Genomic DNA, 18,227 nt, shown 5'->3' with positions numbered 1-18,227 from the left:
TTTCCACCTTTGCAGAAAGTAATAAAGAACAAGTTGAATTATACTTTTTATTGAGGAAAGTACAAAGGGAATGTATCACATTTCCAAAAATCTGATTTATTGATTAATTTACTTAATATATGTTCTTTTTGAATTTGCTATTTTAATCCAAACTTGAGAGAGAGAGAGCCCTGCGGCCACCTGACTAACAAACTAGGCCCGGTGAGTGAATCTTTGAAGTTCAGGAACCTCAATTTTCCTGACAGCAATGGGAGGAAGAGAGGAAGGGGTGATGGTTTTACAAAATCCAAAGGAAAACAGGAGAAATGAGAAGCACAGGAAGAAACAGGAGGAAGGAGACGGTTCTATCTCGACTCACTGGTTTGAATAGCATCTTGTTTATGCTGAAAGAAGACAATTGATCAATAACTTGGGGCGATCGTGGCTCAAGAGTTGGGAGTTCGCCTTGTAATCGGAAGGTTGCTGGTTCGAGCCCCGGCTTGGACAGTCTCGGTCGTTGTGTCCTTGGGCAAGACACTTCACCCGTTGCCTACTGGTGGTGGTCAGAGGGCCCGGTGGCGCCAGTGTCCGGCAGCCTCGCCTCTGTCAGTGCGCCCCAGGGTGGCTGTGGCTACAATGTAGCTGCCATCACCAGTGTGTGAATGGGTGGATGACTGGATATGTAAAGCGCTTTGGGGTCCTTAGGGACTAGTAAAGTGCTATATAAATACAGGCCATTTACCATATGAAACTGGACTTGGTGTATGGTGAACTTTATCAGGCTATATTTTGGTTTTTAAGGCAGACTCATTTGTTTGGGACGATTTGAGTGTTTTTTAACGCTTCAGTTCACACTCCACACCAGAGGGTGGCGGTATTTCACCATTTTGCTGTTTGCCAACCGCCAACAAAGGAAGGAAGAAGAAGATTTTCCTGACACGCGCATATCGACAGGGGGCGGTACTGCCTTATCATGCGACGTTTGAAGCTATCGCCAAACAGCAAAGAAGAAACAGTGCCGTGATAATTGGATAGATTTCTGCTAGGCTAACCTCTGTGTTTGAAAAGTTTCCACATTTATTCGTTATACTGGTGTTGTTTTAGTTTATCGCAGTAACCCGGTCTGGTCTACTTTTAATTTTCTCTTAAGAAGCCCTCAGAAATGGCAGAAAATACAGGTGAGTGTGAAGATTACCCAAGTAGCTTGCTGTGGTTGACAAGAGCTAGCTTTAACCCATTAAGCAGACCCATTTGTCTCTCATGAAAAGCCGCCCATGTATTTCACTGGGATTTACTCATGTCTTGGTCTTTCAGTCTTTATTTATTGGTGTGTTCTGGATCCTCGGGATCCCAATGACTTCTCTCGGTTAACTTAGACGGTTTGTGTGCTGCAGCAGGCGCTTTTCCCTCTCTGCCTTCGTTTGGGCTAAACTAAGATGAATCAACGGAATTTTAGTCCTCGCTCGTTTACAACGTGAGCTTTATGGTACATTTAATCCAGCCAATAGTAAAACCTCGGTAATAAAACCGTAAGTCCTCGAGCCCTTTCAAAAACAGTCAGCCGCTAACAGCTAGCAGCTAATGCAGCACCAGATTAGAACGAGTAGCCCTTTATTATCGATGTACACGTACGACGTTGTCCACGCCAACTGTGTAGGTATAAAATAGAAATAGTAAGACAGCAGGAATATATACAAAACAAGAGAACGGCGCACATTGGAGAACAGGTTGTAAAGGACTTGGTCTGAGTGTGTGAGTGATGAGCGTTACTCAGACCGTGGGTGGGATCGTGTCCGATACCAGTGTTGTGCCAAAAGATTATGTCTGCAAAAAAACTGATTGTTCGTATTTAAACTGTTATAAATAACTTGTTGGTCTGTAATATGTGAAACATGTCAGATGTTTCCCTCACGAATGATATCAAGTCAGTTAGAAACAACATTCCTGTAACAAAGTACAAGCCACAATCAGTTTTTAGCAGTGACTTTTTATATTTAAAAAAATCTCGTTAAGATTGAAACTGTCTTTAGTAAGACTAATCTGGCCAAGCGGGAATTGCAACAAATATTACAACAGTTCTGTGAACATGTTTTAAGTGGAGGAAAAGGACTGGATAGGTTATAATGCAAGTACAACACACAGAGTTTAAAGATACTTGAAAAACAGGTAATATTTAAATTTTATATATAAGCCCTTTGTAAACCCCGTTCACTGAGGCGATCACTATTTGGCACAACACCGGTCCGAAAGGCTCCAGGGACGAAGCTGTTTTTAAGCCAAGGGCAGCGGGTCAAACAGGTGGGGGGCGAGGAGCAGGTGATAACCCTAACCCTGGCCTTGTTTGGTGAATGCTCTGAACAGGTTGGTTTTATATGGATAAATCATACAATCAAAGAGGCACTATTTATGTAAGCTGGCTTGTTTGTACATTGTTATGCATATTACACTCAGTGGCACTTTATTAGGTACACCCCCTTAATGGAAGTTCAGCAAATATTTTCTTCACATCATCTGTGTGAGTCCATTTTGCTTAATTTTGACTTTTGCTGCAAAAACGTTTCTAAAAAAATTCTCACAAATGTTTATCATGTAACCAACAAATAAAATATATACTATTTATGGGTGTTTCAGCTTATACTTAATATTATTATTTATTTTTAAATCAGAGCAAAATGAGGCAAAGCATGACGGCTCACCGTCCCCGGGGATGACAGACCAGGAGAAGGAGATGGCAGCCAGCGCATACGAAGCATTTACGGTAAATAATCAAACATTTCAACTTAACCCACAGTGTCTTCTGACAATGAATGTGTATATAAAAAAATACTGCAAGTGCTTCTAATTTCTTCTTTAGAGAAGTGAGAGAGATGTGAATATGAACACATTCAGTACTTGGAGCAAAGCAACTGTCACTTTTATGTTGTTTTGCTGTGTTTGTAGAAGTGGTCTATATGAGCGTTTAGCTGAGATCTAGAGGTTTCTGTGGACACACGCTGGGACTTATGTTACAGCCGATTCAACAGGATCTGCCCCGTTTTGCCCCCCAGTACCGAGGGTGCTGGGCTCAAGAGGTTAACTGGATAGAGTGGAGGCAGTGTCAGAGTATATTATGTTAACTGTTGCACAGCATGAGGGGTCTTCTAGGTATTTTAGATAGTCTTTTTGAGTGCATCATCTATGATGAGTGAGTCACACTAACCAGAGTAAAATGAGCAAACTGCTCGCTCCACAACAGTATCTCTACCTGAAATGGTCTCAGCCCCTAAAATGTGACACCGTCCACATTTATGAGGCAATTCCAGTCTCAGCCAAGTTTTTAGAGGGCCGTGGAAATCCTGAATAAAATGAAAGTCCTCGTAAACTCCTGCTCATCAGTTCACGCTGTATACTCAGGTTTGACCAGCTGCTCTTTTTCTTGTTATTTGTCGTATTTGTGAGAAGAAATCCAAACATTGTGAAACGTTGTTTTTTCTTCTAGGCTGGGAGATGTGACGAGGCGCTCAGACACCTTGAAGCCCTGCAGGAGCTCACTAAAGAGGACTACAAGATTGCAATGAATAAAGCTGTTGTTGAGTTTTACAAAAGCGGTCAGACGACCACAGGGCTGCTGAAGCAGACCCTGATGTCAATGAAGAACCAGGTAATTAAACCGAGTTCTTTTCATAGGTTTAATCCTTGTTTGCAGTAAACTCAGAGCCTGGCTTACTTTCTGTGTTTCAGGTTCACACGTCAGCAGAAGATGTTGATGGTTTGGATGATGTTGAAAATAGTTTCCTGTACTACAATCAAGCTATCATCCACTATTACATGCGGCAGTTCTCTGATGCGATCTGCATCGGAGAAAAGCTCTACCAGTTTCTGGAACCGTTTGGTATGTCGTGCTAACTTCCATGCATTTAATTGGCAGGGTTGTTGCAAAGCATCAGCTCCAGGATGTGATGTTGTCAGCTGCCGTTTTTCTTCTTTGTAAGGCCGGCTCAGTTGTGCGCTCTTTCTGAAATATCTTACTGACTGTGAATGGAGAGCCAGTCCCCTCTTATGTATGTTTAAAGTGTTAAGTTCAAGTGCAGCATGCAACGGTTTTTAGAATGACTTTTATTATTGTCTGTATTGTGTATTACACTGATGGTGACGATACTTTGAATATATGAAATGACAAAAACAATCAGGCAGTACAGGGTAGGGTTTGTGAGACCTTACCTGTAGTTGTATCAGCAGCAGCAGTAATGATGTCACAGTTTTGCTCACACAACAATGAAACAAGTTGGGCTCTTTCCCCGTTTCATCCTGTCAAACAACTGCTTCACTATAGAGACTGTGGTTGAATCAACAATAAGGCTTTAAGCATCAGAGTAAAGATGACCTTAAGAAGTAATGACTTAATGATTTTCTTCACTAATAAAGTTTAAATCATTAGAGAAAAATGACTCGCAGACGTCTCATAGAGATTAGTAGTTTAGTAGTACTGATATGTATATAGACTCTCTGATTGATCTGAGTTAACTTCAGTAATCAAAACCATCAACATGTCTGTGAGATCCCATTACTTCAAGACTGCTCAGAGAAGTCATTAGCTCAGAGAATGCTTTATCTGAAGAGTTTTAGTCAGGCTTCAGAATTCAACAAAGTACAGAAACTGTGTTAGTGAAGGTTAAAATGATCAAATCTAAACAACTTTTAACAGATGTGTCTGTGAAGGTTCTCAGTCATCCAGCTCATTGTAGTCCCAGAACTGAAGAAGCTTCTCAGATGAGAGGTGAAACCTTTTCAGTGCAGACACTTTTCTTTCCAAGCTCCTTAGACAACGTTTAACAGACAGCCGACTGTTGTTATTTATTGTTATCTTAAAAAAGAAAGTAAATAATTGACAGTGGACTCATCTCTGTTTGCCCAGCCAGACCTCAGTGCAGTGTTTCGTACTGTTGACCTGATTTTCTTATTTTATTACCGTGATTAGAGCATACTATTGGAATTAAAAGTATATGGTAAATGGCCTGTATTTATATAGCGCTTTACTCGTCCCTAAGGACCCCAAAGCACTTTACATATCCATTCACACACCCATTCACACACTGGTGATGGCAGCTACATTGTAACCACAGCCACCCTGGGGCGCACTGACAGAGGCGAGGCTGCCGGGCACTGGCGCCACCGGGCCCTCTGACCACCACCAGTAGGCAACGGGTGAAGTGTCTCGCCCAAGGACACAACGACCGAGACTGTCCGAGCCGGGGCTCGAACCGGCAACCTTCCGACTACAAGGCGAACTGCCACGATCGCCCAACACTGCAGTGCTGCAGAGTCCTCTTAACACACAGGTTAATTATGGAGTTCCACAGGTTTCAGTCTAAGGGCCAGTTCTGTTTACATTATACATCCTGCCCTCAGGCAGCACCACTGCTATGCAGATGATTCCCCGCTCCATCATCAGTGAAGCCAGATGACACACGATAACCTCAGTTTTTATCTAAATTTAAAAGCAGGAAATTTGAGGTGTGTGTGTGATCTTATCTGGCTTCATGGAATAATAATAATAATAAAGCAGTGAAAATGTATACTATGTCTATAAATGTTATACATGGAAGCATGTGTAATGTTAATAACTGGTCCTATCATGGAACCCTGTGGGTTTACATGGAAAAATTGGAGTGCATCAGGCAGCTGAATCAGCAGTAAATATTTCATACCTACTGATCTCTAATATTAAGGACAACTGTAACACTGCACTGATAGCAGGACAAGAGATGAGTCCAGTGTCAGAGGCCGTATAAATGCTACTGGTAACCTTCCCAGTACTTGTTCTGTACTTTGGTGACGTGTGAAACCTGATTGAAACAATCAAACCGCTCTTCTGCAGATGACTAGTTGCTGTTTTAGAACTATTGGAGTCAATGATGTTCAAAGACCTTGAAAAGCCTGGAGACCCAACTCAAGACCACGTTAAAAACAAAGTCTGGCCCCTCGGGACCAAAGTACGAAGGAGTTTGGCTCAGGACTTTTGCACAGTTTTGTACTGCTAATAATAATAATGGTTGTTGTTTTTGTACTTGTAGTAGTTGTTGTTGATGTCTTATGTTATTTCCCCTAGAAGAAAAGTTTGCACAGTCTGTGTGCTTCCTGTTGGTGGATCTCTACCTGCTCACCTTCCAACCAGAGAAGGCCCTCCACCTGCTGACTGTGCTGGACAAACTCTCTGTGCAAGGAAGCAACAAGAACGGCAAAGGAGAGGTAGACACAAATACAGTCTGTGTGATAAAAACAGGAATGTGCACAACAGAAGCAAACCCATTAGTGTGCACATTCAAGATCGTCTCCTCGAGCAGCACTGCAGACACCTGCTGCTGCTTATAGAATACTCCCTGATAATCTGTTCTGTGCAAACTCACAGACTTTCATATCAGCGTCTGTTGTAGCCAGAGATTTCACTCCTGAAATCTGAAATGAAATCTCTGGCTGTGCCCACAAATCTTTTTCCAGCATCCATGGTGTTATGCATCAAGAATGTGTCTCACAGCTCAGACTGTCCATCAGCAGTTTTTCATGTGAAAGGGTCTGAACTGTTGGACGCACAATGCAGTGAAAAAAGTCACTTTTTGAGCTACAGTTATCGCTCACCACCTTCCATATTTATTTAAGGCATCTAAAAACATATCAGCGCTGAAAGCTTTGCAGCTGCAGCTTAAAAGGTAACTTTGAAGAGTCACAGTTGTGAGATTTCTTACTACAGTGAGCTGAATTCAGTTTGCAGTGGTCACAGTGTTTGAAGAAGAACAGTGTACTCTCTTACAGAAAATGTTTCTATCAAAGCAAATGAATCTTTCAACCACAAACAGAACTAACATCAAAGAGTCGATGAATAGCTGAGCTTTAAATGATTAAACTGCAGGGACCTTAGTCATGAAGCTGTTTCTTAGGTCACCGACTTCACAAGTTTAAGTCTGTGAAATGAAGCTGACTAAGTTCTGTGCTTTATTTCAGAAAGATGGAGGAAACCAGAAGGCCGAGTTAGCAGCTATGATTGAAGCAGCCAAATCAAAAATTCACCAGGTGAGAGCTGGGTTCACCCATGTTTCACTCTTTAACTGCTTCAGCCTTCGTCTGCATGCTCTAACTCAGGGGCTGTAATATTTGTAATGCATGCTTTTAGAGCAGGGTCGGCAACCTTTCTGATGATGAGTGCATCTACCATTTCCTCAGAGGTCAGTGTGCCGTATGACTGCATTAGCAATAAATCTAATAACGCTCTATATGAACAGTTACTCACTATATAGAACAACGTTATAGGATTATATTTGTTCACAGATGTTTGCAGCTGTCAGCGAATAGTTATCAGCTATTTAGAAACAAAACACTTTTAATCCATAACAGCAAATGAACTGAACAACAGAAAATACAAATGCTATTTATGGTCTCCTCACAACAATGATAAGAAAAATAAACTGGGCCAATATGGCATGTTTGTTAATACAGAGACACACGTGTTACTGTGATCTCTGGTCTCCCACTCAGAGACACAGGTCTCCCAGTGTCCAGCATTCAGACCTGAGGACTCATGTGAGAGAAAACCTGCTCACACAGACGTGTGGAGCCAAACACTGTCAATAAGGCCTCTGCAATGTTCTGAAGACAGTTAAACCTGTCAGGTAGTGACGTCCAGCAGGTGAACATGCAGCTCCATGAACACGCACAGCTGTGGAGTCCAGCTGCTTCGTAGTTCTGCAAACTTTGACCCCACAGAGTCGAGCTGTTCAGTTCAATCAGCTGCATTTCGATGTGTCGAGCCAGTTAATGCGAGACAAATCCAGCTGCTCATTAAAGCTTCTGGTTTGATCAGAAAAGAAAACATTGGTCCAAACAGCTGAAAGTCCTGAAAACACATCGTGAATTCTGTCTCGAGTCTACGGATGTATCCGTGTATCTCCGCGGTGCTGATGCTGCGCTGAGCCGCGGAGATACACGGATACAGCTGCTGAAGCTTTTGAAGTGTCAGAACGTGAAAATTTCAACATCGCTTGAAAAAACTACCAGCTAACAACGTCCCTGTCACCGCTAGGCTAAGTGATTTTTAGCCAATTACAAGTTGAATCTGGTAGTTGGGGTCGTTAGCTAAGATACCGTCATTAAGAATGTGTCTATGGGACACATTAGTTGTGTTGCAATTTGCGATGTGCACCGCTGGCCCGGCCATTTATTTTTTAATGCACCTCTCAGATTAACTCACTGCGTGTCGTGCCCAGGGCTGGACTGGGACAAAACATCAGCCTGGACATTTTGACTAGAGACCGGCCCCCCAGGTATAAAAGCCATAAAGCCTTTGAATGAAAACAAACGCTGTGGTGACAGTGATGCACAGTCTTGTTGGTATATGTGTGATTTCTATACATTTTACATCAGATAAAAACTTTGGTTGTAAGATTCAGATAATTATTTATTAAAAGCAAAACATTTTAAATGAGACTAAGAAAGAAAAGTATGTCTTTGTGCCCCCCTCTCCCTGTTAATGCCCTACCTGGCCCCCTGGCAACACTTTGCTAGACCCGCCCCTGCACAGTTACCAGCTGTCAGCTACCTAAAAAAGGATCCTGGTGTTATTTGTCTCTCAGAAACAGTTCATAACTTCAACTCATTCATGTCACCTGAAGGGTAAACCTGTTCTGGCTCCAGCAAACATCAGCTGATACTAGAAATTAATATTAAATAAATTCTAACAACAGCTGATCAAGCTTAAACGTGCTGCTGTTGTTTAGCGCTACATCCGCTGGTTTCCTCTTTCTGGCGCAAAGTGGGCGATAAACAAACAAGAGAGACGATCAGCTGATCATTGATCAGTTTCATGATTGAAGTAGCAACAGGAGAGGGAGGGAGAGAGGAGAAGAGGCAGCTGTGCAGCAAAGACACAGAATAAATCCAGCTTTGTGTTCCTTTTCCCCTCAATACGAAACGTGTAATATTTTCTCTGAATGAGGGACCATTCCATTTTTCAAGGAGCCGTTGGCAACTCTACTAACTAACCTTATGAATAAAATCAAGTTCACTATCAGTAACATAGCACCACCCAGCTGTATTTAAACTCCGTCATGCTAGCTAGTAGCAGTACGAGTTATTGCAACTGATTGTAAAAAGTCAGCACAACTAAAATAAACTCCACCTAAACTTGGTTTATATCTGACCCAGAGAGACTGCAGGTCATAACTTCTTACCTGAAGTTCAGTTCACCTGACACTCGGACCGGCGGCCGCCTCGGGGCTCTCCTCCTGCCTCCCCTTCCCTCATCCACCTGCTGGCCTCTGTGGGAGCTGTGGCACGCGTGCCCAGGGTTGCCGACCCCTGTTCTAACTGATGTTGTCCTTTCTGCAGTACAAAGTGAGAGCGTACATTCAGATGAAATCCTCCAAGGCCTGTAAAAGGGAGATCAAGTCAGTGATGAACACAGCAGGGAATGTAAGTCTGCTTGTTAGTTCTAATGTAAAGGGGAGAGGATGCAGTATGCCTTATGCGATTGGCATATGATGCAATTTAAAATTTGTCTCAAATATTTCTTTGGGCGCTGCAGTTCATTGGAAATTGACTTTGCTTCCACGCTCTCTTGTCCTCTGTCATCAGTCTGCACCCTCACTGTTCCTCAAGAGTAATTTTGAGTATTTGAGAGGAAACTACCGGAAAGCAGTGAAGTTGCTGAACAGCTCCAATATTGCAGAACATGCTGGGCCCATCAAGACAGGTAACGGCTGCTCGCAGGATCATTTGGCTTTCTGTTATAATCCTGCTGTTTACTTTGTCGTCCTCAGGTTTTGTTGCCTAATTGCATTTCCAGATGTTGACGTCATTACTGGGGTAACTGGCTTTCATGATTTGCTAATTGCATGCGTGTTGTTTTCATTTAGGTGAATGTGTTCGATGTATGTTCTGGAACAACCTGGGCTGCATTCATTTTGCAATGGGGAAACACAATCTCGGCATTTTCTATTTCAAGAAGGCTCTGCAAGAGAATGACCACACCTGTGCACAGCTGGGAGATGGTAGCAATGGCCAGTGTAAGTGAAGGCAGTTCATGTATCTGTTCTCTTCCACTTATCAGGATCCCAGAGGGCCTGGAGCCTATCACAGCTACCAACAGGGCACGAGGCAGGCTGGACAATAATGAGTTGACCTAACCCCAAGAAATGCGAAGCCTGAGTACCGCGAGAGTAACCACGCAAACAGAACATGCAAACTGAAGCCCGAAGGTGGAGTCAAACTCCTTACCAACAGTGCTAACCACTCCACCAGTATGCTGCCCCAGTTTACTTATATTCTATGCAATTTTATTTATATAACACAAATTCAGAACCACAGGTGCCTCAAGGCACTTTATAATGTATAGAAGCAGCAAAAACCATAGCAATCAAACGACTTCCTCTGAGTGAGCACTTGGTGACAGTGGGAAGTGAAAAGCTCCCTGTTAGCAGGGACAGACCTCCGGCAGCTATCTGCCATTACCAGCTGGGGCTGATGGTGGAAACTTGGGTAACCAAGTGAAAGATATACACATTACTGTTTCCCACAGTTGTGTCCATACTCAAAATAAAAAGTATTTAGGTTTGAAGAGAATTTGAAGATTTTCCCATTTATAAACAAAGCTTTGGATACCAGTAATAACACAAACCGAAGCTAGCATAACAGGAGCAGCTACCGAGTGTTAGTAGTTTGTGTTTAGTATTACTATGACTATCCTGTTAGTGCTGTTTCTATCCTTTCACGTATACATCAGTTCCTCTGCTGTAAAACCTTCAGATATGTGCACATAGTTGGTATTATGGAGCCAGTGAGACAGTTGTGAAAGCCAGCATTAAGCCTGTGATTATATTAGGTTTTATATTTTAGGAAGGGTGGGGAAACAAGTTTCACTGCTACGTACTGTCAGCAAAAAGATGAAGCTGAATCTGGCCAACCTTGTTTGTTGTTGGTTATTTTTATTTATTTATTTTTTGGCTTTTGTTTTAACTTTTGTGAACTGTGTGTTAAATAACAGATTTCGTCTGTAATACTTAAAAGCCCGAGACTGTCACGTTTCACCTGGTAGGAAAAACGATAACAAAGAGCACAGCAAACCTCGTCTACCAGCTATTATGGAAAAAACTGGTTCAGACTTTGATGGTAAAAGATGTGAGAAAGCCAATGAAGCTTGCAAAGAAAGCGACTGGACTTCCTTACTTTTTTTTTTCTGTTCTCTATTTTTATGAACCTCTGCAAATGACAACATCACCAGAATCCTGTCCTGGGACATTGTAGACACCCTGATTGTCATTTACACGCATTAATGACCACGTTAACTTCAAGCAGAAAATACATTTGATCGTTTCTTCTTTCCACTTTTCTTTGTGTCTTCTTCTTCTGACATAATCCATGTAGCAGAATCAAATAAGACAAACAAATGATTATACCCTGAAAATTAGTTGGCCAACTACATACAGTCTGTCGCACTAAACTGAGGGTTTCACAGAACCAGAAACTATTACTCTACCAAATCTGTCCACCCAGTTTTTCCAGAAAAACTTACATTTGCCCAACTCTAGTCTGCCAGTGAAGGTCACCATTCCCATCATAAACATTATGCATCACTTCAGTCCAAACTTGCTGCTTACGGGCCTCTGTCTTCAGCCAATCCCTAGTAATGGATTTTTTACTAGTGACTAACATGATCCTAAACATATCAACTTTGTACGTGTTTGTTCCCATGTAAAGGAAGTTGAATGTAAAAACAATACTTTTAAAACCTTTCTATGCAATTCTTCAACTCCTGCCAGTACGGAACAATTTAGAGACATTCCTGGAAGACGTGATAACGATTGGCTCAAACTCAAACCTGAATCGATAACCTCCCTGCAGCCGCTTTTTCTCATTTATGTGTGCTTCACTGCTCGCTTTCAAATTTTCCAGTGCTATGTACAACTTTAAATGTTTTGGGGGGGCTTTTTCAGCTTTATTTGATAGATTCAGTAAAGAAACGACAGGAAAGTGGGGGCAGAGAGAGAAGTGGGGAAGACATACGGGCCACAATAATTAAAGGACCGTTATTTCTAGATTTTAATTCGGAGAAGTCTGGCGGCAAATTTACTCCCAAGTATGTCAGTTTGAATCTGTGCATTATACCCTGAGCCTTGTGAGTGGTTGATATAGTTTTCATTTTTTCAGTGTCTGTCACCCTGCTGATCTTTGTTGTTACGCCTCAGCTGTAAAGGCTGATGGGTTATTGCCTTCGCCCAGGGAGTTGGGTGGGGGGCGTGGACACGCATGTTCATGAGTGCAATGACTCAAGAACAAGATGATGTAGGATTTAAAATTCACAGAAGTAATTTGTTTTTATCCCCTTTTGGTTGTTCTTGTCTTGTGTTGGACTTGTTCAGCTTTGACACAATAGAAATGTTTTATATTGGTATGTATTTTGTGTTTTTACACACAGGTGTAAGTTATGTGTTCCTCAGTAACAAAAAGTCCTTTTCTTTTGTTTTCAGCTAAAAAATTCACAGGTATCCCGATGTGCGCTTTACTAGCCAACAAACGCTACGAGCTGTTGTATAACTGCGGTATTCAGCTACTGCATATTGGCAGACCTCTGGCAGCATTTGAATGTCTGATGGAGGCGGTGCAGGTTTACCACTTCAACCCTCGGCTGTGGCTGCGGCTTGCCGAGTGCTGCATCTCTGCTAACAAAGGGGTATGTTTGTAAGATGTGGATGTTTTTGAGCATTTCGATGGTGACCTTTCCTTTTTACCTGTTTATTCTTTGTCATTTTTACCCCTCAGCTGTAAAAGGCTAACGGGATGTTGTTGTCACCCTGCTAGGCCGGCAGTAATGGCACCCAAGTTTGTGAATGCAAAAAGTCTTGGACAAGCTTAAATCTCTGACCTTGACTTCAAGGTCAAAGGTCAAGTGTTCTCAAAATCTTGTGAATGTGATAACCCAAGAAGAACAGTTGAAATTCATGCCATAGGTGCATCCATTGAAAACCTTGGAGTTCATATCTTGAGAACAAAGTGACGTCAAATTTTCAAATTGATACCGTACGTGTATCTAGTAGGAAGCCAGGAAGCCAAGGGTACCACTGGCTACAGTATGGTTTAATAATACTTCCTGGTTACTGGTCCGCAGCAAAGCCCCCCCACACACCAACCCAATCAATGTTATCATCAAGTATGCTGATGACACCGTGGTTGGGTTCATCTCTGATGGAGATCAGATCAAACTGCTCTCACATGTGCACATATTTTCTCCTTTATTATTTTTGATGCCTATCTGGTGGCTCAAGGATACATAAGGCCGTCCTCCTGTAATGGTTTTCCTTTCTAACTTATTCTACCATGGACAAAATATTTCAGCCACACTACTTTAGTCAAATGTTTGTTTGTTTTTTGCATCTTTGAATGGATTTATGGGGGTAAAATCTAAAATTATATCATCTTTATTTTCCAATTTCAAGGGTTCAGAGCAGGAAAGCAAAGGTTTGCCTTGTAAAAAAGGTATCGTTCAGTCTGTTGTTGGCCAGGGCTACCATCGCAAGATCATCCTGGCGTCCCAGTCCATGCAGAACACCACGTACAGGTCAGTGCTCACTACCCATAAATCCACACGGAGCCAATAAATTACACACATGACTCCTCGATAACAGAGTTCTGCCAGTTTGGTTTAAACTATCGGGGTCCACAGTATGAAACAGGAAGTGGTTAGCAAAAGCTGTTTTTTGTTTTGTTTTAAAGCATCTCAGCCTACATACAATGATTACAGAGTAACATACGTTACATCAGTTGCTACATCACTGACATGCTGGTTATTGTGTTTCCACTATCATGTCATGAAGTTATCATATTTAACAGGTTGTCCATGTGTACATTTTAACATCCAATTGATATTTAATCTTACTGTAGTTTAATGTGAGGTAGACTGACCTCATAGTGTTTGTCTTTGTATAGTGAGGGCCAATCAGCAGCTATTCCAGTGGCCAGTATGGAGTTTGCAGCTATCTGCCTGAGGAATGCGCTGCTGCTGCTGCCTGAACACCAGCAGCAAGAACTCAAGACAGAGAACAGCTCCAAGAACTCGAGTCAGTCAGGAAGCACCGAGAGTGGCAGCGAGAACAGCGACGCCTGCAGGTCAGACACGTCTGTCCACCCCACCCACCTGTTACAGAAAGACAGTGATGCCTTCTTAACTCGCTGGTTCCAAACTATATTTCTGTTTTTCCATAAAGTGTTCCTGTTTGTTCTGTATTCCCAACACATCTCTCCAGTGATTATGTTCAAAAACTGTACAAAGTCACACAATCTGTGTGTAAATTTGTATTTACTGCTGAATTTAAAATGCACACTCTCTGCTGCATACTGAGGAGGACTACAACTTAGAGTCCTTAATATCCGTCATAATGTCAAGAAATATACACTCATTAAGTCTGGTACTTTCGTGCATTATATAACTATGATGGAAAAACAAAGAATAGATCTTATTAATATCGTACATAATCTTTAAAATGCATTTTCTGGATTTCTTTTTTGCTATGCATAAAGTCATGTAGCATCCGATATTAAGGATCATCAGGTTAGATTCCCAATGCTACCCAGTGCAAAATGATGTATAGAGATGTTTACATAAACTGAGGCTCTAAAACTACTACATTATGGTTCATATCTCTCTGGCAACAAGGTCACAGAAAAAATTACATATTCTCCCAAGATCCACTCAGGCTGTGCTTGCAGCTTCAATGAAATGATGCCACAAAGACGAGCCGCAGCTAACAGCACACTGTGGATGCCTGGTTACACCCAGACTGGCCTAACAGCAACAACATCCTTACAGTGACGCCTTCAGCTATTGGAACATTACCTTCCTCTGCATGACAAGTTGGATCCACTCAGTCATCATAGAGTCATGAACACAAACTGCAAACACAGCTCGTCATTCTGAACGTCGAAATGGGGTCAAAATATCAGCTGCTGGTCAAGAAGCGTGCACACCAGACAGGGCGGCCTGACCACTGCCTGGGTTGACTGCAAGAAAGCCTGTAACTCAGTGCCACACTCGTGCACACGGTGTGTCCAGCCATCTCACCACAAAGAGCAGACACAGCTGTAGATCCAGGAGTGAAGCTAAACACCGGGAGTCAGTGAAACTGACCAGTTGATCCAACCCACCAGGAAGAGATCTGGAAGTCACTCCATTACAGGGAAGAGGATGTGGACTGAAGGGTGGAGTTGCAAGGAGACCTTCATCTCAGAATGTTTTCTGATGCAGGACTGAGAAACGGTGATGGCTGAATTGTGGTGGCCTGTGATTCGGTCACATTAAACTGTCAGAGCTGATATGTGCTCTGATGGAGGGTCTGTGTTTCTTTGCAGTGGAAAAGGTCAGGATGCTGATAAATTTTTGTCCGCTGCTCCATCTTCTCCTCTTAGAAAACAGGAGGTAGAAAACCTCAGGTAATGATGCTTTCCGTATTCTCTGCTCATTTACACGTCCTGACGGTTCATGTCATTAGGACCAAAATGCCACTCGTTGATTCTCGCTGTGTGAGCAGGTGCTCCATCCTGGCCTGCAGCAGTTATGTAGCGTTGGCGCTGGGAGACAACCTGATAGCCCTAAACCACGCCGAGAAGCTGCTCCATCAAACTAAGCTGTCCGGATCGCTCAAGTAAGTGGTTACAGGTGGGGAGAAGCTTACAGGATCCTTGTGAAGTGATTTTAAAAATCAGAAAGTCTGTAAAAAGGATGTAAAGTCTGAGAAAGAAGGACACAGAAAAGAGTCCTGTCATTGTACGATCAGGGTCTTCATGTACTTGAGTGAGTTAACTGTTCTCTGTTTGGACCTTTTCTGTTCAGGTTCCTCGGTCACCTCTATGCTGCCGAAGCCCTCATCTCATTGGACAGGATTTCCGACGCTATCGCTCACCTTAATCCAGAGAACGTCAGTGATGTGTCAGTGGGCATGTTGATGAACGAACAAGACCAGGGTGCGTGGGCTGAAATCATTCCTCGCCTAAACTTTTGCTGCAGTCTTGTTTTCACTGAATAATTTCCTCTCTGTCAGCAGGGTCCGACAAAGGAGATGAGCCTGTTGAGTCCTGTGAGTTTGTTTTTAAGCAACGTGTTTGCTTTTGATTCCAAAATCTTATATACAGCATAACATTGCAGCAGGAAAATAACGTGTGCGTGTGTGCGTGCGTGCGTGCGTGTGTGTGTGTGTGTGTGTGTGTGTGTGTGTGCGCGTGTGCGTACGTGTTGCAGCAGGGAAGCAGACTCCACTGTGTTATCCCAGCAGTGTGACATCAGCTCGAGCTATGATGCTCTTTAACCTGGGCAGTGCCTATTGTTTAAGGAGTGAGTACGACAAGGCCCGCAAGTGCCTGACTCAGGTAACCATGGCAACTTTATGCAACTCATGTCCAGGACTGGCCAATCAAAATCTAGTTACTCTGGCATTAGACATGTTACTTCATTGTTGCAGTGGTTCGAAGAAATGTTTTTATGGGGAGAAAAGAGAAACTAATAAACGTTGAAGAATCTGGGACGATCACATTTCAGTGACGATGTTGATCAAACTGGTTGCTGATTGTTTTTGCTGCATTTTATGCTCGACAAATGTATTAAAGCCTTTTTAAAATTCATTTTGGAAACTGTTACTGTTCAAAAGCATCTGATTCGTCCCGTTTCTTTAATGCTGTAATTATGTGTGTAACCCATCAGGAAGCTTAAAGCAGTGAGCGTCCCGACAGTTCAGTAATAATTTAATTTGTGCTGTCACCATCAGGCTGCGTCGATGATGAACAGCAAGGAGATCCCCCCTGAAGCCATCCTGCTGGGAGTGTACCTGGAGCTGCAGAATGGTCAGTGAGCTGCTGCGTCACCAGTTACACCTGTTGTAACGTGTTTTTCGCCTGACGCCCTGTTTTGGTTGGGTTGGTTTGTCACACTCGTATTCCACATATCAAAGCGTCGTATTGGCTTTGCAAACAGTGGAAACAGGCTGAGCTGTTGTGTTTGTGAGGGCATTTTAAACCTGATCCTTGAATGTTATGTTTGGTCCTCAGGAAACACTCAGCTGGCTCTGCAGATCATCAAACGCAACCAGCTGCTGCCTACCACGCAACAGAGAGTCTCCCCGGACTTCCGTAAGAAACCCATCCAGCCGCTCCAGTTGCCCTCATCTTTTACTCAGATCCAGAGGAAATGAGCCACCTCACCCATTCCAGACCACACATCCTGGCCGAACCTTGATATTTATGAAGCTGTATGAACTGAGGGGACTTTTGACACCATCTGCGTTGGTGTCAAATGGCCGAGAGAGCGGCCTCTTTTATTTTCACTGTATGAGGAATTTGTGTGTGAAGAATGAAAATAAATTTTATTTACTGAATCACATGTGGCTCGGTTTATGTTTGCCTGGGAGGATGTGGAAGAGGACAGCGAGGTGTGTGTGTGTGTGTGTGTGTGTGTGTGTGTGTGTGTGTGTGTGTGTGTGTGTGTGTGTGTGTAAAACATTTGGATTGTAAATGACTGCGGAGGTGTAGTTGGTCTTAAATGGTTAGCCTGTCCATCTGTAGTCTTTGGGTTGTAGTCCGGAGATCTGGTGGAAGTGCGTCCAAAGTCTCGGGCAGAACGTCTAAAGGCTCAAAGTCTGAGTGAGGCGAGCAGGTGGAGAAGATCAGATCAATATCTATCTATGAAGCCAGATAACACACACCAATGAGTTAAACTGCAGGAATGTCTTAAAGACATAAAGACCTGGATGGCCGCTAACTTTCTGCTTCTTAATTCAGATCAAACTGAGGTTATTGTACTCGGCCCTGAAAAGCTTAGAAATATGGTATCTAAGCAGATTCTTACTCTGGATGGCATTACCTCGGCCTCCAGTAACACTGTGAGGAACCTTGGAGTCATTTTTGACCAGGACATGTCCTTCAATGCACATATTAAACAAATATGTAAGACGGCTTTCTTCCATTTGTGCAACATCTCTAAAATTAGAAATATCCTGTCTCAGAGTGACGCTGAAAAACTAGTTCATGCATTTATTACTTCCAGGCTGGACGACTGTAATTCATTATTATCAGGATGTCCAAAAAACTCCCTGAAAAGCCTTCAGCTGATCCAAAATGCTGCAGCAAGAGTCCTGACAGGGACTAGAAAGAGAGAGCAGATTTCTCCTGTTTTGGCTTCCTGTTAAATCCAGGATTCAAAAGCCTGCTCCTCACATACAAGGTTGTAACTGCTCCTGAAG

At 42.8% G+C, this 18,227-nt stretch overlaps 1 protein-coding gene across 2 annotated transcripts; it reads left to right on the top strand.

Annotated features, from left to right (window-relative positions):
• The first annotated feature begins 933 nt into the window (after positions 1-933).
• cnot10 (CCR4-NOT transcription complex, subunit 10) lies at positions 934-17,366 on the top strand. 2 transcript variants are annotated; one of them, XM_085290509.1, is made up of 19 exons: positions 934-1,157; positions 2,646-2,737; positions 3,458-3,619; positions 3,700-3,850; positions 6,071-6,207; positions 6,958-7,026; positions 9,337-9,420; positions 9,583-9,700; positions 9,864-10,013; positions 12,474-12,676; positions 13,440-13,561; positions 13,930-14,109; positions 15,349-15,429; positions 15,528-15,641; positions 15,830-15,960; positions 16,041-16,073; positions 16,235-16,362; positions 16,758-16,833; positions 17,038-17,366. In XM_085290509.1, the coding sequence occupies exons 1-19, from the start codon at positions 1,142-1,144 to the stop codon at positions 17,178-17,180; spliced, it is 2,190 nt and encodes a 729-aa protein (XP_085146635.1). In that variant the 5' UTR covers positions 934-1,141; the 3' UTR covers positions 17,181-17,366. The 2 variants fall into 2 exon arrangements, with proteins under 2 accessions (XP_085146635.1, XP_085146634.1); XM_085290508.1 differs by having other exon boundaries at positions 935-1,157; positions 6,068-6,207.
• The last annotated feature ends 861 nt before the right edge of the window (positions 17,367-18,227 follow it).

The sequence above is a fragment of the Mchenga conophoros genome, linkage group LG11 (assembly GCF_057382185.1).
Source record: "Mchenga conophoros isolate Kocher_MC1m ecotype Shallow Benthic linkage group LG11, M_conophoros_male_GT1.1, whole genome shotgun sequence".
NCBI classification, from domain to species: Eukaryota; Metazoa; Chordata; class Actinopteri; order Cichliformes; family Cichlidae; genus Mchenga; species Mchenga conophoros.
Note: the sequence above shows the minus strand (reverse complement) of the source record. Positions and strands in the feature narration are given on the sequence as shown.

Excerpts from the sequence above, each read along its gene's own strand:
- cnot10 (XM_085290508.1), top strand. Across the intron at positions 2,738-3,457 it reads GCGCATACGAAGCATTTACG|GCTGGGAGATGTGACGAGGC; the intron begins GTAAATAATCAA and ends TTTTTCTTCTAG. Across the intron at positions 7,027-9,336 it reads CCAAATCAAAAATTCACCAG|TACAAAGTGAGAGCGTACAT; the intron begins GTGAGAGCTGGG and ends TCCTTTCTGCAG.